General features: G+C 40.4%; 2 protein-coding genes across 7 annotated transcripts in view; one reads left to right on the forward strand and one right to left on the reverse strand.

Annotated features, from left to right (window-relative positions):
* Nucleotides 1–4,592, reverse strand: part of dcaf6 (ddb1 and cul4 associated factor 6) — a 44,568-nt gene extending 39,976 nt beyond the window's left edge. For all 6 annotated transcript variants that reach the window (XM_072686241.1, XM_072686240.1, XM_072686238.1 and 3 more), the window contains exon 1: nt 4,144–4,592. In XM_072686241.1, the coding sequence (XP_072542342.1) occupies nt 4,144–4,231 (88 nt within the window). In that variant the 5' untranslated portion in view covers nt 4,232–4,592. The remainder of the gene's footprint in view (nt 1–4,143) is intronic.
* Nucleotides 4,593–8,225: 3,633 nt separating this feature from the next.
* On the forward strand, nt 8,226–12,803 carry mpc2b (mitochondrial pyruvate carrier 2b). The gene is made up of 5 exons (XM_072685206.1): nt 8,226–8,573; nt 10,291–10,331; nt 10,994–11,078; nt 11,201–11,312; nt 12,149–12,803. Exons 1-5 carry the CDS (start codon nt 8,474–8,476, stop codon nt 12,192–12,194), a joined length of 384 nt encoding a protein of 127 aa, XP_072541307.1. The 5' UTR covers nt 8,226–8,473; the 3' UTR covers nt 12,195–12,803.
* Nucleotides 12,804–15,544: the final 2,741 nt, after the last annotated feature.

The following is a 15,544-nucleotide window of genomic DNA, read 5'->3' on the forward strand; positions in this document are numbered from 1 at the left end:
AAGCATATTGAGGATATCTTCAGTGCTTACTCATAACACTGATTAACTGCACATTTCACTACAAACAGTGTAATTAGTCCTGGTTAACCAGCTGAAGTGCAGCACATTGACTGTACCAGGTATGGGAGAGTGTCTAAATAGCGAACATGCGGCTACTGATGCATTTTGGGGATCACGAAGACCAATAAATATCAATAAGTATCATGAAAAAGTGATATATCATGACAATCATATAATATTTGATGTAATGAAGGACTGAGTAGATAAGGTAATGATTGGAAACTGTAAAGTGTTTCTGAATATTGTTAAGCCAACACTCATACATAGTGCACTGTTTATGTGTAGGTGTTTTAAATGCTTATGTTAATATTAGTATTTAAAAAAAATAAAATTACTGTCCAGTTTTACATATATGTTTTACATACTTTCTCAGATACCCAATACTTTTGTAGAGAACCATTCGTTTTCAGCAACAGAGTAAAATGCATTATTTAATCATGCTTAAAATCAAGTTGCTGTGATTTCCATTTCCATTTTATAAAAAAATAAATCAATAATTCTTGCTTAAATATCCCAAATATTGTCCATCAACCATTACAGTGTGGAAAAAAACAAAACAGCTTTTGTTTGATGACCTTAGCTAAAAGACAAAAAAAGCTGACTACAGGCCTAAACATTTCAATTCTCACATCCATTCATTTAACAGATTTTCTCAGTAGTAATAAGCATAATTTAATTTTTCAGAACATTTCAGTGCACTTCTTGAGTGATTAAAAAATCTGAAATTCAGGCAAGCTGTCCGTCAAGTTTCCCCAAGATCTCAGAGCTCCCTTTTGATATAGCTGACCAAGACGTTCTACTTGACCAAGGACAGCATTCAGAAAGGCAGAGGCCAAGACAAGTTACAGAGTATGCCGAATCTACAATGAGTTTATAAGAGTAGACAAAAGCCAAAATAATGATACCAAGGCAGGTGGAGAGCAGTGCTTGGGGTAGGCAGAGGGCTGGACAGGTCACAGTCAGGGTAGGTGGAAGTTATTAAGATAGACAGTGGTTTCCTCTTTTAAACATTACTGTATTTTACAAAAACTTTAAACTTATAAAAACTTATATTTGTCTACTACCTGAAAAGAAACAACTCAATGCAGCAAATTATTTAATAAAACGCTAAATGCTAAGTGTCCACAAATGTAAAATATATAACCAACTACAATTAAGGTTAAATGTTTAATGTTGGGACATGCACTGAGATGGTTTTATTCAGAGTTTGGCTATTTATAAAAAGATAACCCACTCTTAACATATTAACGTCATTTACCTATTAAATCTTGAGAAATTATACTTATGAAAGTTTCTTAAAATATAGGCAATGCTTCTTTCACAGCAAGCACGAAATAATAGAACCACAGCCTAATGATTATGGCAACAGTTTACACCATGATTTCTCTGGTTACAACAGCAAGAACTACTTCTTCAACAACTGTGCTTTAAAGAACGGGTCCCTCTATAGAAATTGATACCGTATCTGCATCGTCGCAGATACTGACACAGTGTCTGTATCGGCAATAGAGAGCACAGATCCCAAGAAGCCCTATTATTTATTTATTTTTTTTCTCAAGGAACATTTTTGTTTACATACTTTGTTCTGAAACCAAACATTTAAAACAAACAACTAACAAAAGGCAGTCATAATTAGTTATTACCATTAAACACACGTTTAATGAAGCGTTAGCATTTTTCTGAAAACGTCGAGTTTCAGCAGCTTGTTTAAAGGCCACACATTGAAGTTTAGCACAGAGACATGATGCACCTGAATGTGAAATCGCTGCATAAGCACTTTTTGTTCCTAACCAGGCATTTACTGCTCTAAAATGTGAATTTTAAATAATGATTAAAAAAGCTCTTAGCAAGCTTCCCTTACTTGCACGTCTGTCTGCATTGTGGCAATTTCTAATTTTTCATAGCTCTGAAACTTTTCAAATGTACAGTTACTCAACCAGTAAATGCTGCTCTTTCAAGCTTATTATTTCTTATTTAGTATACAATATAAATAGTACAACCTATAAAAAGTGGAACACAACAAATATTAGGCTTTATAGCCATCTATGGAGTATTTAAATTAGAGTTGGTATCTGTATCGGCAGACTATAGGCTTGATAATCTGGTATCGATATCGGAATGGAAAGTGTTATCGGTGCGTCCCTAGATCTAGGGTTACCTCCCCTACTTTTTTTTTTTTTTTTTTTTTAAATCAGATAATAATAGGTATATTGTGTGTGTAATATATAAAACTTATATATATATACACATATTATATAAGTTGCAGAATAAATGTTGTTTGAACATTGATCATGTTAATTGATAATGGGGTTGTGGAGACTTGTGTATTAGAGGTAGGACAAGGCAAATGGCCAGATCATGGCTAAATAGCAGAGTTAGCAGGGATAGCAGATCCCACTGTTCTGACTGGATAGAAAGTAAACTTTTCTTTTACTCAGATTTCATACATATGATGCAGTGTTTTCATGTTATGCCTGTTCATGTTAAGATTTGATGGAAAAACAAAAACCCCAATATACCTTCTTGCTTCCAGTTTCACAATAATACTTACCCCACATCCAGTGTTTTTGACCCCATTTACACCTGGTCACTTCAGTATCTGGATTATATCCCAATACCATTTTAGCCACATCCTTTTACACTTAGTCAATTGCATCCCCAATTATATTCAGACTGACATCCAACTACTGTGTGGGACAGAATATACAAATTTGCTTTTTGCACATCAATTATTACTGGTGTTTTGGTTGTTGAGAGACGAATGTGTTTACACTGGAATAACACATGGCTGTAATGCAGCTCAGACCTCCTGCTGAAGTGGTTTTGAGTGATCAGATTTGTCTTGGGTCTTGGGTGTGTTCAGACTTGCACTTTTTTGACGTGGCCAGGCCTTACCCAGGACGCATGAAGTGAGGTGTGAGGTGTAAACAGGATCTTTTAGGGTCTTTTCTTGATTGCTTCCTGCAGATCCAATTTATTTATGCAACATGATCCGGTACATGTTAAACTTCTACAGTTTACTGATCTTACAGACACTGATCTTACAGCTCCTCTACCCTCTCACCCCATTTCCACAGCTACTCTGATGTGGTCCTCCTTCTTTTTAGGAAGGTTATCACACATGCATGTAGTTGCGATCTAAAAACACACCATGCTGGCAGTATGACAACAACCCCAGCCCTATTCCACACTTATTATCTCTGGACGTTCCTGTCCCACTCAGCATCAGGGACACCAACTCAAGCCCCTCTTAACTCCCAGCCCGTTTCAGGAGGACTGACAGGCGCAGATAAAAATGGAGACAGAAACCAGCCAGCCAAAACACTTTACACAGCGTCCATTTCCGACCACTGACAGCTTCCGTGCCTCATCTGGCTTGACAGTGGTCTTGCTGACCAACACTATTTCTCAGGTTGACTTTGACCCCCGCTAAGAGCGTCAGTTTGTTGTGCTCCTGGAGCTCTAGCTGGATTACAGCAGGCTAACCCACTGCCCTGCCAAAAGCTAACGCTTAGCCTGTGTGTAACGTTAGCCTGCCATAGCCATGCCCCCCACGGTGTGCTGGTCTCTGGTGGGCAAACAAACGTTAGCTTTACTCGTAGTCAACCAAAACAGCCTACATGTGGACCCACTTCTGAGAAGCTGCGTGTAGCTGTGTTGTTTTCACCAGGGCAGCCCCCAGCACAGGACCAAACACGGCTAGCTATAGCTACAATGCTAGCTACCCAACAAAGCTGTGTGTTAGTGTTGGTTGGTCGCTCTCACTGTCCATCTCTCTCTCTCTCTCTCTCTCTCTTGTCAACAAACGGTCACAGAACTATCGCAAAAGCTATCAAAAGACACATTAGGGTGATTTGTAAACGACCACAAGCACGAACACAGTCCAAAAACATCGCATAGCAGTCGACATGGGAATCCAGGTCCAGAAAGTAGAGAGCCACTCCGGGATTTCGTCCCAGCTGTCTAGGTGGCTCCGCTGCAGCTGAACGGGAGCAGAGCCACCGCACGGCAGCTGGAACGAAACCCTGGGGTGGATCTTCACTCTCCGGACCCGGACTTGCTCGATTAGTGTTTTTGTCTTACCTAAATAGTTCGCCCTGACAGCGTTGGGATCGTTGTAGCCGATGGAGCGCTTCCTTACATCCCAAATCAAGTTTCCAGTGCAGGACATTATTAGTCAGCTCTCAGAGCCCTTCTTCTGGGGCAAGCAGCATTGAGAAAGAGAGCGAGAGAGAGAGAGAGAGAGAGAGGAAAAGAAGGGTGAATCCACCTTAATCGACCCAGTGTTAATGTCCCGTTGAAACGCCTCTTTGCTGCTCCGGTGTCTGATCGCAGCAGTAAACACACACACACACATACAGCAGGGAAGCACAGAAAGTCTTCACCCCCACAACTATCGACCCCCAGTCTTAAGGACCATCATTGGGACGTTTAAAATGAATAAAAAGGCAGAAATATATGGCTGTAGTTAAGCGCAGCTGCTTCAGCCTCTTCTCCCCTGAGCCGCTGAAACTCGAGCTGCTCTCGCTGTGAGGCTCCAGCGCGCTCTGAAGACCATCAAGTATGCGCAGCTCCACACGCAAGCGGCTCTCTGTAACTTACACGTTTAAAGAGGCAGCGCAGGATTTACACACACCCTCAGTCAATTACTGCCAACTGCTTGGATGCAGCTTCCTGGCAGGTCGTTTTAGCCTAAAATCATCAGTTATTATATGATTTTTTTAAATATAATTTGTACTAGTAAAAAGTATGGATGGCAATCCATTTAGCCCCACATTTCCCCAGGGATTCAAGCTCAAATTCATGATGTTTTCCTAATAATGACATAAATCTCATATATAAATATTAGATTATACAGAATTTACTGGTAATACCAGATCTACAGATACATATAAAGTCCTTCCAGTCTTATTGTCAGGACAATGCCATTCATTACCATTGATTTACACTGAATCTCATTCTCTCGTATACACTATTTGGACAAAAGTATCGGGACACCTGCTTATTCATTATTTCTTCCAAAATCAAGTACATTAAATAAAGAGTGTATCCTCCTTTTGAGTAACTGGTTCTACTGTACAGGAAAGGCTTTCTACTAGTTTTTGGAGCATTGCTGTGAGGATTTGATTGCATTCAGCAACCAGAGCATTAGTGAGGTCAGGATGATGGATAGTCACCACTTCACCTTATCCCTATTACTGAATGGAGCACCTCCATCATTCCAGAGAACACAGTTCCACTGCTCCACAGCTCAGTGCTGGGGCTTTATACCCCTCTAGCCCACACCTGACATTAGAGAGTGGCAATAGGTTCCTGTGTATCTGCTTCAGAGAGGTCTATTCTACTGGATGTACTTTTCAACAGGCATTAGGAATGAAGTGTGTGTGTATGTGTGCATTTGCACAGTGTTTTGAGGTAAAATACGAGCTTTGTGAAGGAGTCATCAGAAGAAAACCTTTCTAGACCTTTGCAGGGCTTTCCTGTGTGGAATGGAGATGTTTCACCAGACAGTGGTGGTGCAGGTCCAGAAGCTCACTGTGGTGCTTCTGTAGAAGCAGTGGGCTCCTGTGGAGAGTAAAGCCACCGTCAAGCCTTCTTATTTACTACGGACGAGGTGTTCAGAGACCAGGAGATGTTGTCTGTGAGGTTGTGAAGTCCTAGATTTTGGCACCAGAACTCAAGCTGCCCTATCTCTCAGTGTCATCATTGCTGGAGATGCGCCCAACAACTGTAGTGTCATTAGCAAACTAGATTGCTGTGGTTTCTGGCAACACAGTCATGGGTGAGCACAGACGGCCCTTGGGGATCTCCGGTGCTTAGGGTGATGGAGCAGGATGTCCTGTTCTGGATCCTGGCTGTCTGAGGCCAGAAGGTCTAGTGTTGAATGCTGAAGTCCATTAATAGCAAGTGTCCTTGTTGTTCCAGGTGTGATGAAGTCATGTGGTAGATGGTAGAGGATAAAGGAACCTAAAGGAGTCGTGGCCACACTTTTAAAAGACTAAAGTCTGACACTTTGTCATTTGTCATAAGGTGATTTTGAGACTGAGACAAAGACTGAGAATCTTTCAGGGTCACTGCAAGACTACCACTCCCTCTGTCTCATCATGATGTCGAACAATGGAGCAGAAACAGAAGCAGCTATTGACCAGAGGTGCCAGTAGCTGCTTCAGTGTGTGCAGTAGCGTGTCCGGAAAAGAAAACACACCCAAGCCTCAGTTAGAAGGTTTAGAGAGTAGTGTTTTGGGGTGATTGGTGCACTTATGTGTGAATAAAACATGCTTTACTCGCCTCGTCTGTGAGTGTGTCTGAGTTTTGCAAGGTCCTCCAGTCTTGGCGAAGCTGGAGCTGGCTCCTCAGCCTCTCCCCGGGCTGAGATCACAACAAAAATGAAATTCTGCAAAGCAGTAACTTCTATTAGAATAGTACAAACCACTGAATTACCTTAAAGGACCCCTGGACAACGGACAATTGGCCTGGGAAGATAATAGCGAATGGCGTTGGTGCCATCTACAGGCCAGGGTGCGTAATGAGCGTCCCTATTATTATTTCCCTATTATTATTCCCCTATCATTCCTTCCCTATTAGTACGTCCATATTATTATTTACTGGAAAACCACCTGAGATTTTTCTTTCTTTTTATATCCCTTACTGCCACCTAAACAGACATCTTATTCTATACATGTCAAGCAAAAGCAATAAATCCATATAAAGGGTCTGCTCAGATCATCCTCTATTTAACCTTTTTTATCATATATATATATACTCAACCAGGCGTCACCCCACAGCTCAAGAGTGGGCTGGACCTATAAGTTAGGTAGGTAGAAGGGACTGTTTGGTTAAGCTCCCTGCCTGCAAAGGTTTTGAGAGGCTTATGTAGATAGTGAGTAAATCTTAGTTCTATTTTTATTATTACTTTTATTACTATTATTATCTTACTTTTAGCTAAACTATCTACATTATATATTCAATAGAAATACAATTACTTCTGCAAGACATTTTTTAAATAGACTTTTTTTGTGTTTTGGCGCTCCCATGTGGGCAAATTAAAACACCATTATAATTTATTTCCAACTGTTAATATCAAATATTATTTAAAGAATGAATTCAGCACAGAAGATGTAGTTCGTAAATCTACAACTCGCAGTTGGTTGCACTGATCACAGCACTTTTATAATACACTTTCTGCACCTGGTGAAATACTTGTGAAAATCCCGTGAAAATACTTGGTGAAATCCCGTAACTTAAATACTACGTTAACTCGGTACTGACAAAATACTTCGTGAGGTGGGTTTGCCTGTAGTTCAGCACCTAAAAGCCAGAGGTTGCTGTTTCTGAGTTGAGGGGGGGGGGGGGGGTCGGCATGAAAATGGACAGAAAATAAAAATAAAAATAATAATAAATAAATAAAAAGTAATCATATATTATCGCATTAATACAGAAGTATAGCTACGTAAATAACCAAAATAACGTAAACATTATTCTATATAATATTATTATGTGTGTATATCATTATGATATATTTTATTATTGTCATTATTATTATTATTATTATTATTATTATATGCTGCTATACTTTCTACAGCGTACCCGAAAACCGGTCATCGAGTCCCACCCACAAACAAATCTGGACCAATTGCTTACAAGCCGTCGGGTGCAATGAACCAATAGGATGCTCAGAAAGTGGGCTGCACGGTGACGGCGGTAACCTTGCGACAGTTCCCCATGTCAATGGCGAGAGGAAACAAAAGTTCAAAAACATTTACTGAACCGATTCTGATTCAAATAATAATTGCTGCACCATTAAAATTATAACTGATTTACAGGTTAATTTCATTTTCATATACTCCACTTAAAGGTAATAATGAAGGCCTCATAAATCGCAATATATACTCATGAATGCACTAAAACTTTGAAAGGTCAAATACATTACATTAAAATGAAGCCAGCTACAATGAGAAACGGGAGAAACGGAATATGTACCAATATGGTGTTTTATTATTTGATGTGAAACGGTCTATTCCAATATCTTTAAAGGTGAAAGCCCTGAGCTCGAATGTAGCTAAACAAGGCGTACCGGGATCCACACAAACCTTTAGATTCAGTTGTACTTCGGTGTATCGGTTTGATTGAACCGATTCAAGCAAACCGACTCGTTCAGGAGTCGAACATCACTACCGTGTTCCTCCTCCTCCCAGCCCTACCGGCCCATGAACAGGCAGTCCCAACATCGTTCATAGGAAGGTCGAAAGGAGGGCAAGGCGGTGGATGTTGTTTGGGGTCATTTCTATGAACGTTGTCGCTTTGTAAACAATTACTCGCCTCGAAGAGCCATCTCGGGGGAGTAGCTCGAAGCCTTTGACCCTGCCGTCCTCGCCTCGTTGTTGTTCATTGCCGTTCATTTAGCCTAGCAGCCATGGCTTTGGTGGGACTGAGAGCCTCCTATCACAGGGTGCTGGACAGGATCGAGCATATTCTACCGGCCAAACTGAGACCTATCTACAACCACCCTGCAGGTAATGTAGCTACTAGCTATATCTAGCTAAATGCCATGTGTGGATTATGAATCATACACATAGCTAAGCTCTTGACCCTGACGCTCACTGACCTGGTTCACGCGCTGAGTTTAGTTGGCTAGGCTGGTTAACTAGCTAGCTAGCTAGCTGACTTACTAATGTAAACACCAGCTAAACTGAATGTGTGGATCTCATGTGAATACTAGCACTAGCTATATGTTCAGTGGCCCTGTCATCGACCTTGTGTTCCCTGAAGCACTGCATCGACGGTAAACAGTTCACCCAGGAGAGCTGCAGACCAACAGAGCTACTAGCTAACGCTAGCTAGCCGACTTCAGTACGACTGTCATCGTCCATGGGTTTAGGAATGATTCATTAGCAATGAAATCATGTTTACACCATTTCCCCCTAACCAGTCAGCTGGCCGAGACATGTTTGATGACTGAATTTGCTTCTGTAGGTAGATAGTTATGCTAGCTAACAGTTAGCTAACTAACAACTAGCGAAGTGAGCCTATGCTCCCTAAAGCTGACAGTCTGGGGGGCAGACCTCTGTTACACGTCCTACTTGACTCGTAGATCCAGTTTGAACACCTAGCTACAGGCTTGCTGATCAAGTACGTTTCTCTGAACCCTTCTGTTAGCAGTGCATGCCTGTGAGGGCTGAATGCAGGAGTTACCCCTCCCTGTGTGTGATGTTCTCTGAGTTTGCCCAGTGGAGAGGACAGAAATCCTGTGGGAGAGATCCTAAAATGGGACAGCACCGGATCCAGGCTACAGATTGGCCAACTAGCCAGCTTTTTTTAAAGAGAGGAAAGCATTATGTTGAGTGAATTATTCATCTGTTTATCTCCATTTCGTGATTGTCATGCAAAAAAAAACAACAACTGGTATCTCCAAATAGGCAACTTACAGTAGAGAGGAAAATGTTTTTCAGTGGGAGTAAATATAAACAGATTCTTTCCACATCATTTTGAAGCATTTCTATTAGTCTATGCATCCGTATTTTTACACAGTGTAAAGAACAACTGCCAGATCCAAATTATGTCCACAAAAGTGGCAAATGGTAACAACTGGGAGTCACAAGGTTTTTGCCTAACAGCAGCAATATGATGAGTTCAGCACTGATGCAGTGTTGGTTTTCCAACCTTCAATAACTCCACATCCATCTATGAAGACTGTCCAGCCTGATCCGAGGTCAGGTCTCATGAGCTCAGGTAATTCTGTCCAGTGAAAGCTGACCAAAGATTAGCGTTCATACTCTGAGAGAGGTTTGATAACAATTGGCCCCATGCATTAGCTCAGTGGTTTCCTACCCCGGTCCTGGAGGACCAGCTGTCCTGCACATTTTAACATTTGCCCATAGCTGGGTCTGGAACAGCTCAGCGGACCCAGAGCTAGCTTTTCTACCCTATAAATCCATAAATGAATACCACCTTGTCATTGCAGAGCAGGGAAACCTTGAATGCATTTCTCACACTTGTTACTAACTACACTAATACCTACATTAACTGTATTTCATGGATCACACAGAAAAAAACAGACACACTCCTGCTTGTGCCAGTAGTTTACAAGAAAATCGAAAGCCAACACTGCATCCTTGGCCAAAGCGGCTTGTACGGCAGTCTTAATTAACAGTCTGGCTGGTGTGCTTTTATACTGGACTGAATGTGTTGATTAGGTTAAACATTTAAACATACTCCTGTCTCTCTCTTTAGGTCCCAAGACTGTTTTCTTCTGGGCTCCAATGTTTAAATGGGTATGGATGACTTCAGCATACTTGTTTTCACAGCATTCTTCTACTATCACCTGAGGCTCTCTGAAAATTTCACACTCATACAAAGAGAGGATAGGAAACAGAGAGATTCAAAATGATGTGACCAACATTAGGTTCTTAATAAAGATTGGAGTTAATGACTGACATGTTGTTAATGTAAGGGGTGTGCTTGTTCTCATTTATCAGTGGAAGATCTAAAGATTTAAAGACTCCAGCACTGTTGGCTTTTAAAAGGCACAGTCCTGCGGTCAAGGGTTTAGGCACTTCTGTTCAAAGGACATGTTTTGTTGGTCATCTGAGTGATAATAAGTGAAGTGGTCCTCTACAGAAAACACACAAATAAAGTAAACGGTAACTGTGCATTGCAAAGTGCGTCTCTGAAGAGGATTTCTACTTATTGTCACTTAGAAAATCAAGAAAAAGCGTTATGATAAACTGTAAAGTTTGCATACGTCTGCACATTTATCTATATTTATCTATATCATATGTTTATCTACATTATCAGTTCTTTAACTGTTTTAAAAAATAGCTGCATAGTCATCATGTTCAGTAGCTCGTTCCAAAGGTGATATTGTTGGTAAAAAGCTTAATGCCACATAAACAATTCCATGTATTGGTTATACTTCCCCTTTGTTTTCACTCAGGGTCTGGTGCTGGCTGGCCTAGCAGATCTGACCAGACCAGCAGACAAGCTTAGCATGTCCCAGTCTGCAGTACTGACCGCCACAGGTACACAGCTAATTTGCATATCCGTGTGCCTGTATTTAATATATATGCATTTATTATTATATTAATAATTTAATGTAAGTACATATTCAAGCATGTCATATTTCTTTCTCCCGTGTGTGTAGGTCTTATTTGGTCCAGGTATTCCCTGGTCATCATACCTAAAAACTGGAATCTCTTTGCTGTCAACTTCTTTGTGGGAGGAGCAGGTGGATCTCAGCTCTACCGAATATGGAAGTGAGTTCCCAGCTCTAGAAAACGACTAAATATTTACCTAGCGTCACTATGCAGAGTCTTGCTCTACTTACCTTTAGCCCAGTAACCGCTCATTGTTGTGTTTTTGTTTGTTTGTTTGTTTGTAACTGCTGTAAACAACTCCCAAAGCTGTCGCGTTAACTGTTGGCTACAGCTGCATTAGAAATTGGTCATATATTATTTTTACTATTTGTAGGGGTTTAATACTGAGTCTTAAACATCAATCTGTGGCTTATTATTGTGCAAAGACGTTGTGAAATAAGTGAAATTAGGCAAGTTGCTCATTAACAGGTAAATCGGCATTGCGCAGTGTCTCTCTATCACTTGCTTGTCACTTATTTACAGTGAACAGTGCTGAAGCTAGAGTTGTCATTTTACATGTTTTAGCAAAAACAAGCTGCGGTAAATGTCAGTGTACTCTAAACTCCTATAAAGAAGGTTTTTCAGATTGTTCTTTGAGGCTAAATTGATTCTATAGAAGAACCACTCTGACCATAGTGGACCCTATTTGCAATAGAATTGTGTGAGTGTCAAGAACCTTCTAAAGGTCTGAAGAACATTTACTTGATGTAAACTCACAGATGTCCATTTATTTATTTTTTTTATAAAATGGAACCAAACTTGGTTCTTTTGTGGCATCACACACTTTAAATGACCCATCATTCTGAACACATTTTTTATCATTGCAGAAGCATGTGCTGTCGTCCCTGATGTTTATATTCAGCACTACGTTGATCTGTTAAAAGTTAACTGTTCCAACCGATATTTGGTCATAAAAGCTGTTGAACCTATTTTTAACTGTATCTTTATTTCACCAGGCACAAACAAGAACTGAAGGCGAAGGAGAAGGCTGTAGAGGCTTGAGCCCATTAGCACGTCTGTACCATCCCATGAGCCGAAAGGTCCCGAGTCCACAATGAGCATAAAGTCCAGAACCCCCTCCCCTCCTCTTTTTTAGTGATTTTCTTGTCACCGTTTTAGAATTCAGTCCACGTCATTGTTTCATGCCAGCATTCTAATCCCTCAACCACTGATATCATGAAGATGGTCGTCATCAACGCACAACATTTTACATACGATTGTCAAATTTTTTGTTAAATATTCTGTTTAAAAAAAAAACAAAAGCAAACCAACATGCTTGGTGCAGCAGGGATGCTTTTCAAGGTACGCCATAAGTTGCCATCATAGTACCAACTGTAGCTAACCACAGCAAATCTAATACTGTTTAAGGAATGTCTCTAAACTATTTCTTAGGAAATATTTATTGAGCATTTGTAGGTTTTGGGTTTTTGTTTGTTTGTTTGTTTTTTTTAGATTTTGTTTTTAATAAATCATCTCCGTGATATCACTGAGCATCCAGGTCCTAATGTAATTTTTCACCATTCATACCTTTTGACATCCACTACTGTAAAATATGGAGTCATCTTACTTTGGAAAAAAAAAAAGAAAATAAATAAATCGACTAATGGACTACTAACTTGGTCAGAAGCTTTCTATTTCTAAACATTTGTCTTCTCTTGAACTCTTTAATCTCTTTAATGTCTTGATGGTGTTTCACAAAACGTGAGAGTGAAAGTAAATAAAAGCAGAGAGGCATTCCTATTGGACAGGCTTCAACTTTGGACCGTAGTTATCTGCCTACCAGAGGCTTCTTGAGCTCCATTTCAGTCACCAACACTGTTTCTCACGTTGTTAGAACCATCTTATTTACATATCTCTGCCTATTCAGCCTACCATAGTTTAGCCCCGCCCACTCATACACTGCAGTTTCTTTTTTTTCCTTTCTTTTTTTTTGTTTAAATCTGCAGTTCTCATGACTGTTGTCTGAGTGTTGTTTTTTATTTATTATTAAAACAGATTACAGGACCTTCAATCAGAACAGATCTCATTTATCTTACATTCATCTTAAAAACACAGAAAATGAAACTGTGTCTATATCTAATGAATACAAATGATTGTTTTTGAAATGCTCAAACATTATAAGTGGGATAAAATAGAGCAATACAGGAAGACTGTAGGATATGTTTTAATTGCTCAAGCTCCACTGACTGTTCTCTCTTTCAGCATCACTTGTTCACACATGTCCATACTCTCTATATCCTGTCAGCAATGTTCACACACCGTAAACCAGCTGGTGCCTGTCTCTTGGGGCTGACTCATCCATGTTACCATCTTGTTGTTTTGTCTTGTTCTTCAAATGCAACATACCTAACCTTAGTAAAAAAGTTAAATGTTGCCATTCACATCCACTAGTTGCTTACCCTTATTCCTCAACGCTGCCAGGCTGGAAGGTTGAAGGCCAACTCATGAGTAATCTGAGACACATGCCACCTTTTTGAACTGCTGCTAATGTAGCATCAATGGACAGCGCAACATACCTGAAGGATAAAGCTAACTGCCAGCTAACAGACATCCACATTAGCTTGCATTGTACCCACCCAGATTGTGGATTCCCAGCAACGGATGGTGTCCCTGTAACAACAAGCATGGCTATATGGCCCCCTAAATGAGGCATTTCCCTGATTGTGATTGATATTAAACATGAGATTATATAGAATCCAGAATATATATTATTACATAAAATAATATAATAAAAGACTTTTGTCTCTCATTGTCCACAATGCACAATGAAGTGAAAAGTGATTAGCCCCTCTAACATAGTCACTGGTCCCAGCCTAGATCCCCCAGTTCAAATGGTCCAGAACCTCCACTGGCACCACTAGGGGTCAACTTGCCATCTCCCGATGATAGGGCCAACGCTTAAAACATGCCACAAAAACTACTGTGCAGCTGCATCACACCACTACTGCCGAAGTGGACCATTTCTGTGATGGTTTTCATGAGGACAAATGAGTGTATTTTTACATGATTTAAAAAACAGGGTCATTAGACGTCACGTCCTGTTTAACAGAACCTCCATGGCAAATGTAAACACCTGCATGCCTAAATATCTGTAAAGGTATGCCAGTCAAATGTCAGGGTTTAAGTCTGTGAATGGTTTGTCATGTGTTGACTCTCAACATAATCTTTTAAGGGTCATTTTAAGGGTCATTTTAAGGGTCATTTTAAGGGTCATTTTCACTCTAATTTATGAAGCTACAATTCTGATTTATCGTAACTCTGTAAGGACTTTATCTGCTTTTCCAGCACTAGCTTTGAGAATTGCATTCTAACAAACTATAGCACTTTCCAAACTGGCCTCAGCGCACACACACACACACACACACACAAACAAAAATGCTCAAAGTAATGAAAGCTTTTTGGTGCATTTTGTAGCCAACTTCGACTCTTAAGGGGAAGTATTAGAATATTATTGCCTTACTTATTAAAGGGGAATGATTTATTGCCTTTTTTTTTGGGGGGGGGGGGGTTGTAAGAAGGTGTAACTCCCATGTCAGACCTTAACGTAATACCAACATTGATATGATAAAAAAACAACAAAGGCCACATATAATGGCATACTGTACAGGGTTGAATCTGTGTGTGCGCATTTGCACTGCTTTATTCAGCAATGGATGCAACTTAAAGTAGCTGAATGCATTCATTAGAAGGGGTGTCCACAAACCTTTAGAAATGGAGTGTATCTGTCACTGTGAATAGTCAAGCGAGAACAAGACGACCTGATTCATAAAGTGTTTACACCCCTAACAACCCCTTTGGCCTAAATCCCAAGTATTACAGCTTCTTCTTTTGGGGATTTTCGCCTATGCTTCCATGCAAACGGTTAATTCTGTGAAATCCATAGGCCGTCTCGCTGCACTGCTCGTTTCTGATGTTGAGGTTGGGGGAACTTGAGGCCCATGGCAAAAATTTCAGCTTGCGTCTAATGAGGTGGTTAATTTTGGACCTTGTTGAGGATCTTTACTCTTCTGTAGACACCATCCTCTTTTCACTTTCAGCCCTTATTTTACACACTGTGTGTGATGTTTGCTTCCAGGATTTGCTGGTGTTTGAATGAACCAATTCTTCCTTCTACCAGTTCCTTGTGCCACTGGCTGCAACACAAGGCCAAAGTACGATCAGTCCACCCCTTGCTTAACAGTTGGAAAGGTGTTCTTTCCATGAAATTCTCCAAACCTACCTTCGCTCAGTTAGAATGGGTATTTCTTGCTCCTGGGCTCCTCCTACATTCGGGAAGTGGAATTCGTGCTTTGAGGCTCCCCTACATAAGGACATGCTTGCATGTATTGCTGGACCTTTGAGAGATACAGAAC

The sequence above is a fragment of the Salminus brasiliensis genome, chromosome 8 (genome assembly GCF_030463535.1).
Source record: "Salminus brasiliensis chromosome 8, fSalBra1.hap2, whole genome shotgun sequence".
NCBI lineage: Eukaryota > Metazoa > Chordata > Actinopteri > Characiformes > Bryconidae > Salminus > Salminus brasiliensis.

Bases quoted from the DNA above. Each gene is read 5' to 3' on its own strand.
- mpc2b (XM_072685206.1), top strand. From the start codon at position 8,474: ATGGCTTTGGTGGGACTGAGAGCCTCCTATCACAGGGTGCTGGACAGG. The intron at 8,574-10,290 runs GTAATGTAGCTA...CTCTCTCTTTAG, and splicing joins TATCTACAACCACCCTGCAG to GTCCCAAGACTGTTTTCTTC. The intron at 11,079-11,200 runs GTACACAGCTAA...CCGTGTGTGTAG, and splicing joins TGCAGTACTGACCGCCACAG to GTCTTATTTGGTCCAGGTAT.